Source organism: Epinephelus fuscoguttatus, linkage group LG6 (genome assembly GCF_011397635.1).
Source record: "Epinephelus fuscoguttatus linkage group LG6, E.fuscoguttatus.final_Chr_v1".
NCBI lineage: Eukaryota > Metazoa > Chordata > Actinopteri > Perciformes > Serranidae > Epinephelus > Epinephelus fuscoguttatus.
The window spans coordinates 5,395,856-5,406,183 of record NC_064757.1 but is presented as its reverse complement, the minus strand read 5'-3'; the positions used below and the strand labels follow the sequence as shown (position 1 = coordinate 5,406,183).

Sequence of the window (10,328 nt, the reverse complement as noted above, 5' to 3'; positions counted from 1 at the left end):
CTTCATTGCACTTTTTATTACACGAGGAAATAATTTGTGACGATTTGTGGACAAAATTTTCAAAGTTCATCATAAATTGGAATTCTTAAACACTTAAATTGAGGGCTTTTTCCCAGTCTTTTAAATGATGAGATATAGAGAAAAAGTGTCAGACTGTCAGTTTTTAGAGGAACCAACTGATGGTTAAACAGGGTCAAAAGAGGAAGTGGTTACATTTTTACAGATCAGTGAACTGCAAGCTAGAGACAGGAAATGCTGATCATCTGACATGGTGAGGTTAGTCAAAATGGATGATGCAGAGCAGTCTTTATACTATAAACAATATTTTATTGGTATATTGTAGGATTTCCAAAACTTATTATTTTTGAAAAGTTTGCAGGTGAAAGTTTGAGTAGATAGGTAATATTTTACACGAACAGCTGCTTTTCATAATCATTTCCTTCAGAAGATGTACAATGTAGGGAAGTTAAAAGGAACAACAAGCGGCTTCCATTTCACACAGCTCAGACTGAAATAGCATTTTATATAGTTTGATCATTCACACTTACAAAAGGCGTTGTCATGTCTGAAACATTTTTGTTTCATTTTCGAGTAACAGAAAATGTTCGTTCTGTGTTAAGCTCAAAATATTTTGTGATCATGGTAAAACAATTAATAAAATCATAGTTTTGTCCTCACAAAATTATTTTCTGATCTTAAGCCTTTTCCAGAAAACACCTTTTCAGCCATTTGCAAATATGATTTTTTAAAGGACAGTACTGTACAACAAAATTAACCTTAAAACATGTAGATAAAAGATAGATTGTTTAAGAGAATATTGTCTATAACTTGTAGCCCAGTCCAGATCTACTGATGTGGCAGAAGAGTGTCATGGCAAAACACATTCCCAGGACCTGTTAACAAACGAGATGAAAAAACAGAATAGATAAACTTGATGCCTGGTGTCCGTCACAGAGAGAAAAGTATTTATACATCTTCACAACTGTTATTAAATATAAAAACCTCAAAATCAATATTTGTGGCAATTTATTCCAAATCACAATCTATAAATGTTTAGAGTATTCACAAAAATATAGGCTGTACTTTTTTTTTTATTATTTTACAGGGTCTGTGATACCTTGATGTCACAAAATAGCTTCTTGAGGAAAAAGATTGATGACTACAGCTCAGTTTTTGTCCTTAATTATTGAAATTTGTAAGATTAAGATACACTATGAAAGCTGCTTGAAATCATATTTTGCTATAAAAGGGACTACGCATATGTTTTTTTTTTGTTTTGTTTTGTTTTTTTTTTAGAGACAAATTTTATTGAGTGGGAAAATTAGTACTATATAACGCCCTCAAAAAACGGCAGCCCTAAGGGACAAGAAAGATTTTTTTTTGTTTGTGATCCATTTTCTAAGTCGGATCTAAATTATTACCTCCTGTGTTCTTTCAATCAATTTGTCTCTTATCTATAACTTAAGATGAAGTTACAAAAAGTTTTTACTAGGATAAATTTTGTCTGTGGAAAAAAAGGTGGGAAAAAAGCTTTTGCATGTGATTATTTATTTTTTATTTTTTGGTCAGGATCAGTTGAAGTGTTTGTTGTTGTAAAACCCATTGTAGCCACAAGAGGTTTACGTTCACCATTACCCCAAGTCATAGGACTAAAAGCATTGTTTTCTTCCAGGTGAGATTTAAGTTCTCCATGCATTGTAAGCATGAGGTACACATATTCTTTGTGAGCAAGTATTTACTCACTAGCTAGCGGGCTAAGTTTAGAATGGCTAATGCTAACAGCAGATTAGTGCCAATAAATTCATTTCTAGCCAAAGAAAGACAGTAAAGGACACTTCACACTGACACAAAGAAAAAGATATTACATATTTTGATGTGAGACTTGGTTGGCAGAGTACAGTGGGTTTATTGTAGCTATTTAGCTAAAAACAGTTTCGTGCTGCTGCTTGTGACAAGGTTGATGAGAGTTGGAGGCCAGACAGCCAGAACAATAAGCTAAAAGAGGTAAAAATAAATAAATAAATAAATAAATAAACAATTGCTATCAACATAATCAGAAAATTGAGTTGTATTCACAAGTTACTGGACCAAAACAAGTATGAGCAGCCATGGCTGCATATTATATGAACATTATCTGATTAAGAGTCTGACATCTTGACAGAACTTGCATCTTAACATTAACTGCAACTTGCAGCAGGCCACTGTTTCCTGAGGTTCACTGTGCAGTACCCCAAACCACAAAGAATGTGCTTTGATTTTGTATAGAGAAGTTAACGAAGACTGTTTCCTTGCAGTTTGGTATTAATAAGTATTTCAATACAGTAAATATAACTACCATGCATTTACCTCGATAATGCAGAGGACAATGACAGAAATCCCAGTGGTTAGGAAATTCTCCTCAAACAGGCTCTTCAACTTTTCCACACAACCCTGCAAACAAAGAGTATGAAGTTGAGATAAAGTGCAACCAACCAGTCAAATAAAAATAATACGGCATCTATCTAGAATTTCAAAAACTCATGACCCTGACCTCTGACCTCTACAAGCTGTTCACAGGGGTTAACTGTGTCTACCTTTTCTTGGTACTGGGGATTTTGGGTGTCACAATAGCTCCGGCAGCAGGAGGCTGGCACGTTCTCTCCCCAGTCTGTTTGATTAGTGACACCACAGCAATCCAACTGAAACGGATCATTCAGAGAAAAAAAGTCTTATAACAACAGACTGAGATGACTGAGCTCTTTGTATTTCAGCCCACTATCCACATCCATTAGTCATCTGTGTCATCACCTTATGTGAAGTGTCAGTATGTCTGTGCTCTGATGCACTTACCTGTTTCTGAAGAACATCCCACTCAGTTATGGCCTCACTCGTTGAGTTGCTTTTTTCCTTTGTCTTTGCTTTTGCCTTCTCTAACCCATCATGAAGATCATCCTTCACCAGTGAAGCGATCTAAATAGTGGGATGAGATTTACAGATTGTACACAGTGTATATGTGTTTCTTTTATTAGCACAACACAGTGTGAGTAGCAATGGATGTGACCCTACCTCGCTCTCATACATGAGGAGCAAGCATGCTGCAGTCAGCTCCACCAGCATCAGGAGGAACAGCAGCAGGAAGAACTGTCAACAAAATATTTTACAGTCTGTATTTTTACTCTTTGACAAACATTTATTATAAGACAGTACCACATTATATTGACAGAAATGAACGGAAAATTCCAGTTTTGGTAACAATTAACAAGTTGGTTTAGCGTGTTTGTATCCATACGTGCAAATTATTTGACCTGCTGTTGGCACTACATTTAAAAAAAAGTTAAGCTATCAGCAAGGTCATTAGGATTCATCATCTGGGGAACATGAACATCTGAATCAAATTTCATGACCATTTATGCAACAGTTGCAACATTTTAGCCAAACCCCTTTGCATCGAAAGGAGCTAGTTGAGGTGGTTTGGGCATCTCATCGGGATGCCTCCTGGGTGCCTCCCGTTAGAGGTGTCCCTGGGACAGACCCTGAACATGCTGGATGGATATCTCATCTCGCCTGGGAACTCCTCAGGATCCCCCAGGAGGAGCTGGAAAGCGTTGCTGAGGAGAGGGACATCTGGAATATTTTGCTCAGCCTTCTGCCCCTGCAACCTGACTTCAGATAAGTGGTTGAAAATGGATGGATGGATTATTGCTTCATTTGGCTTCAAAAATGTTCACTACAGTGTCCCATTGTAGTAGGGTTCAGATAACTGTTGCAATGGTGGGTTTGTCTTGTGCTAGTGGTGGGCGTGGTTTGTCGGGGCATGTCGAGTATGCTACAAATAGAATGTGTCTACGGCTATACATGTCTGAGACTGTAGTTACCAGCTGGCTGCCATATTGTTTTTAGACGCATTATGGGTGCGTTCCGAATTGCATACTTTTTCTTTTTACTTTTAGTAGGTACTGCACCTGCCCTTAAAAAGTAAGTGCTGTTGCATGCAGTATGCACGCAATCGGGACATGCTTCTTTGTTATTCCATTACACACTGAAATTTGACCTTCCTGCTTTTATATCCATTAAAACAAACGCCACTCCCAGAATTTGCTGAAGATGAAGATCAACCCGCAGAGATCTGCTGTTGTTACTTTGCAATGTATGTAGTTTAACTTAAAAGTAATAACTGCATGAACTGTAGATTCTAACAACTTGTATCTGCATTTCTCTGTCATTGTTATCTTTATAGTTGTCATCAGTACAGCACAATCACCTCTCAAGCTGTCATGTGGCTCATTTCAGTGTGAAACATCGTCATGTGGACACAGTGGATTGTTGGTCAGAATAGCCAGAAAAGCATGCTGGCTTGCACACTGCAAAATTGGACCAGATGTTGTACAACATCCTGGTATTTTTGGCATACTGCATTTGACATACTATGTATTGGGACATACTAAAACTTTTTCTGGCACACTATACAGTATACAGTATGGTCATATGGGTATTGGAATGCACAGTCTGTCACCCACCGTCAATAGGTCCAGTGTAGCACAGTGCATTTTGGTGGTTGTAAGTTGTCTACCTCTTTAGCAAATGCAAAAGCCACAGCCCCTTTTCTCTGGTCATGCACCAATTTCAGAGGTATTTGTGTCTTTCTACTCATAGACAGCCCAGCTTTGCAATAAAGACATCATGCTTCTTCAGCGACATTTTGGATGCTTATTACATATCTGGATGGTACACCATTAGAGGAGGTAAATAAATACAAATATTTAGGGGTGTGGCTTGACTCACAACTCTCCTATAATTTTCATATTGAATTTGTTATCAAGAAAATAAACTGCATTTTAGGTCAACTTTATCGCTCCATTAACTGTTTCACTCTGCAAACCAGAAAAAGGATTGTCTCTCAACTCATTTTACCCATACTTGACTATGCAGACGTCATTTATCAAAACACATCAGACACTCAGCTCCATCCTATCAATATCATCTATAACAGTCTGTGTAGGTTTATTTTAAGATGTCCGTACAGGACCCATCATTGCTTCATGTATGACTCATTAAACTGGTTATCACCCAGAGCTAGAAGGCATTTTCACTGGTTACTTTTGATTTATAAATGTATTCACCTCAGCTATCCCCTTACCTTAAACAATACTTGACCCCTCACAATTTACAGTACAACCTCCGTCATACAGACTCCATATTTTTCTCTGTTCCTAGAATACATAAAGAACTTGGTCGGTATGCCTTTCAATATAAAGCTCCCTCTGATTGGAATAAGCTACCCATTTCCCTTCGAACCATTTCTTCTGTTCATCTTTTTAAGAAATCTCTATTTTCTCATTTACAAACACACTGCTCCTGCTATTAGCTTTGCTGTGACTGGGTAATCATTATAGTTGGTGTTGTGATATATTTTTGCATTTATAATTTATTTGCTAACATGTACATGTTCCGTATTAATAATGGATTTGTGTTTCTAGACTTGTTGCAAACAAATATTATACATATATCTGTATCTGGGGGTGGGGGGTGTTAGGCTGGGAGAGCTTTTTGTAATGTCTGGGTTTTGTCTGTGTCAATTTGTCTTTTTTTCTTAATGTCTGTACTGTATTTCTTTTTGTATCGTCAGTACTGTACAGATTGTCTTGCCATGTTACTGTCTGGTTTGTCTCTTTGTTTGGGACCCCCTCGAAAACGAGATGATTCATCTCAAGGGGCTATCCCATAAATAAACAATTTACCAATTTACCAATGTGCTCACTTTCAGTTTGTAGCTCTAAATAAAGTGTTTTAGATAATCTGGTTAAACTGCTGGCTTGTTTACAACTTGTGATCGCTTACAACATCTGATCACTCTACAGAAAACACGGTACCAGCTATGAAATTAAGACCAAAGTTGTAATAAATCTAAATGATCCTTTAATGGATACATTATATGAATGATATAAATATGTAAAGTGGACAGAAAACAGAAGCATGGTGCAGTGTGTTTCTATCACTTTGATTTCACCTGGGAGATTCAGTGCGAGGCTTAGAAGTTTTTTAGACACCATAGAGGTAGAAATGATTTGTGACTACAACCAATGCATGAGAAAAATCAAGCATCCTTGTAAAATAGTTTTAAATGATCAAATAAGCCCTCCAGATGTGCTTTGGGCTCTTTGGTTTCCTGATACAAATGAGATAAACATGTTCATAGTGTTAAAAAAAAACACTTGACAAAATTCCAAGGTGATATGTCTCTCCAGAAACAGTGTCTCACTTACTCTGGATAATTCAGAACACATAGTGAACAGTTGTAAATGGAACTCTTACTTAGGTGAAGTGTCTCTTTAAAAACCTCAAACTCACATACACTGGCTCACATCATCTGGACCGACTATCAAAAATAGATCAATAATAAAAGTCAGGGTGAAAAACTGACGTGTGAGACGTGAGGAGGTGTTTAACCAGTCTAAATATAAGTTATCAGATGGACTAGAACAACAACACAAACAGTATGTGTGAGTTACCGTCAGGAGGAGACAGCGGTTCTCCTTCAGAGCACCTAGGAAACCCAGGAAGGACACACAGGTGATGATGATGCCACTGACCAGCAGCATGTTGGCTGAGTTGAACTTGGCCAAGGTCGGGGTGAGCGCAGTCATCTTGAAGCTCACCATCAAGTACACACCGAAGCTGAGCACCGCCACACCACATAACTGACAGGAGGAAACACCCTGCAGTCAGCTTCATGATACACTCCTACACCTTAGTTACCTGATCCCATCATCACATGAGGCAGTTTCTCCACTGAGCAGCACCACAGTGTTTCAGGGGATTGTTTCCAGTGGTGTAATGTAGCATTTACTCAAGTACTTCTCCTTCACAACATTTTAGAGTACTCTTCTCTCTGCTGCATTTATTTAACAGCTGTAGTTACTTTATATTACATAAGTATGCAAAATACAGTGCATTGCTGTAACCTAATCTACCTGACTCCAAGTCAGCCAGCTGCAGCCCAAAACGTTTCTTGCCCATGAATGTATCATAATATTAACAATCCAGTTATATCATGTGTAGGTAACAGTGGTAGAGGAAGTATTCAGATCCTTACTTTAGTAAAAGTGCTAATACACTGTGGTACAAGTAAAAGTCCTGCATTGTAAAGTTAGTTAAGTAACAGTACACGAGTATTATTAGTAAAATGTAGCTAGGATAGTTTTGATTTTTTGAAGTGTGTGTGACTCCCAAACAGCCTGTTCCAACAGGGAAGCCATTTAAGGCTCCAGTTTCCCGTCCATGCTCTTGTCAAAGCCACCAGACTGCACTGATAACAACAGTAAGTTTAGCTCACTGAACACAGGAGCTGCTGGTCTACCGCTGCCTCCATCAGCTAGTTAGTGTTATTGTGTGACTTTGTGAGAACTCAGAACTAACTCAAAGTTAAATCAAAGTTTTTTTCAATGGAGTCTGGCTTTGAAGAGAATGATGTAACAACTTAATGTCCCCGTCTGAAATCACTACCTGACCGTAAAGTAAAGCAGTGAAAATATTCTATTTTAGGTTGCTTAAATTCGTTTTGTTGCTGATCCCTTCACAGCACTACATTGCTTAGCTTCAATGTGAGACTCCTTTCTGCTTCTCCGAATTGGAAGCGTGCCATCTACTGTAGGTAATACACTGACACACTCAAGACATTCAAACTATCCCGTTAATTTACTCCAAACTGAGTTGAACAGCTGCAACACAAAATTTCTAATACACATGAATGCATCAGAATTATCATAATTGAATATATTATATGTAGATAACTGTGGTGGAGGATTTATATAGGTCAATTACTCAAGAAGACGTACTAATACCACACTGTAAAAAAATACTCTGTCCTACACTGAAAATGTTAGTTCAGTAAGAATACCTAAGTATAATCAGGAAAGTGTACTTAAAGTATAAAAGTTAAGATAAAAGTACTCAATGCATAAAAATAAGATTATTCATTAATTGGATCCATTGCATGTCTCAATAGCAGGTGGTGTTCAGATGTTACAAATACATGGGTATTGTAATTTTTATGTTATTATTGTTCTTCTTCTCCCATGACAAATGTAAAAGTACCTCTGACTGATAGAAACAGACACTTATAACTTGTACCAAAATGAATGTGATGCTGGGTGAGTGAGACATACGTACAAAACAAAGGAAGTTGGCAAAACACATGGTGTACTTTAAACACTTGAGGCAGCCTTGAGCCATTCTGTAACACTTCTGATCAGACCTGCAGCAAGAAACAGAAAAAAACAACCATATTATCAGATTTCATCTCTTATGTGAACATATGAACTCACAGGAATCTGATCTGAACTCAAAAGCATGTCATGTAGGCTTTATGTTTGTTTGTGTGCGTGGGTGTGGGTGTGCGTTTTAACACTGACAAAACGTCTTGGTCACAAAGTGGGGAAGAGAAGCTGACACATCTCACTTCCTGTGTTTCCTGTCAGTCTATATGCAGAGAGTGGGTTTCAAATACATTTTACATTTATCAAACACAATATGAACATGTTATAGTTGGTGTTGGTGATGACATCACAGGGGTATCGGTTTACTGTGGAAATACCACAAGTTCCTCAAATTATAAAATTAATACTTCTGGGTAAAAAACATCTGATAACCACCGTCACTGTATATTTGTTTCAGACAGTAGTTTGATCATTTATAATTGATCTTTTCTGTAAAAAGAATTCACGAAGAGCGGGGTCAGTACTATACAATATAACTTTACTAACATTTGATCTATTTTGCTGTGTTTACTAAACTTTTACATAGCCGATACCCTCGATTGAGATGGGTAAAAAAGTAAGTTTTTAGTTCCTCAAATTCATCATCTGGTCTCCTGTTTACCACGTATTCTCTGGACATTAAACATCAACACATTTTTATATGATGAAGAGGAAAGTGAAGGCTAACAGCAAATATGAAAAATGATTGTTACAGTACCCTGAAAGATTAAATTCAGACCTTCAGAGGAGACAAAGACGAGAAATAAAGTTGAGGTCTTACCTGTTGGGGAGAATAATCTGCTCGTCTCAGTTTTCAGACTTGTGTTGAGTGAACTTTGCTGTTGCTCACACTTCCGCTTCTCAGAGTGCTGTGGACTGTGCTGCGTTTCGTGGGGCTTTCAGCACCTCCTTCTCACTTCCTCTTTCTCAGCATTAGCAACATGGAAAATCTATGACAGAAAATGCAGCAGAGAACAAACCAAAATAACACCAGCAACATGTCTGTGACACGCTCTTTTTTTTATAATTAGACCAGATGTACGATCAGAAATAAAGGCTTGTCTAAAACAGTCAAACTGTGGTCGAGAGCTGTTAGGTCCGAAACATGGTGAATAATTATACAGCTTATGAAGTGACAGTGAAAAAACGCATCCTTATCAGATTTTTCAAAAGCAAAATCTTTTTTTAAAATAGGTTACCAAACTCATCACATGAATGGCTTTACAGACATGGCACGCTTGGTTCAACCATTTAATTCAGCGGATTGGTGACTGTATCAACTTTCCAATAATGATTATATTTGTTTTGTAGTGACCTTTGTATTTTCTAAAATATATATTCATTCTTACTAAATGACCTAGCCTTTTTCCTTGAGTAAAGCACATGAGAGCCTGTGTAAGTTATGCACAAATGGAAAACGAACTGCTAAGGTATGCTGGTGTATTTCTGTGTTGCATAAAAAAAGACTTTATTCTATCACTAGACTGTAGTGTGGTAGAAGAGCTCACCCTCTGACTCAACATTAAGATTCAGTTGTATGTGTTAACCACACCCTGTTGGTGGAACACACAGAGCATCATGGGGTTCCTGTGATAATCAGACTGCATCAGACTATACTCAGTACAGAGCTATGAAACTGCCTTAAAAATCTCACTTCTCAAATCTTAAAACTCACCAAAAGTCCCCACAGGAGACACATCCCCCTCAATATTTATAATGTGTATTTTCCCCCAGTTAGAACATGAAAGTAGCAGAGGACTTTTTTGGATGAAATTAAAGCCATTCCCACAGTAAACTGATACAAACTAACATTACCACCTCATGGTTGCCGCCTCCATGCACCCGTCTAGTTGCACTACACCCCTGAGTGGTTCTTGAGATGGTTGCAAGGTCACACTGACCTTTGACCACCAAAATCTAATTAGTTCATTGTTGAGTCCAAGTGGAGGTTTCTGCCAAAAACACTCCAAAGATATCACATTCAAGAGAATGTGATGGATGTACATTCGTATACAGGCGTATACAGTATGAATGGACAGACAAACGACAACCCAAAAACATAATGCCTCTGGCCCCATTTAAGTGCCAGCATGT

The 10,328-nt window shown here is 37.8% G+C and overlaps 1 protein-coding gene across 2 annotated transcripts; it reads right to left on the bottom strand.

Moving 5' to 3' along the window:
- Positions 1 to 306: 306 nt before the first annotated feature.
- Positions 307 to 9,141, bottom strand: LOC125890272 (leukocyte surface antigen CD53-like). 2 transcript variants are annotated; one of them, XM_049578836.1, is made up of 9 exons: positions 9,016 to 9,095; positions 8,391 to 8,457; positions 8,149 to 8,233; positions 6,489 to 6,677; positions 3,046 to 3,120; positions 2,830 to 2,949; positions 2,574 to 2,678; positions 2,347 to 2,430; positions 307 to 893 (listed from the first exon to the last, which is right to left on the bottom strand). In XM_049578836.1, exons 3-9 carry the CDS (start codon positions 8,209 to 8,211, stop codon positions 822 to 824), a joined length of 708 nt encoding a protein of 235 aa, XP_049434793.1. In that variant the 5' UTR covers positions 8,212 to 8,233; positions 8,391 to 8,457; positions 9,016 to 9,095; the 3' UTR covers positions 307 to 821. The 2 variants fall into 2 exon arrangements, with proteins under 2 accessions (XP_049434793.1, XP_049434792.1); XM_049578835.1 differs by lacking the exon at positions 8,391 to 8,457 and having other exon boundaries at positions 9,016 to 9,141.
- Positions 9,142 to 10,328: the final 1,187 nt, after the last annotated feature.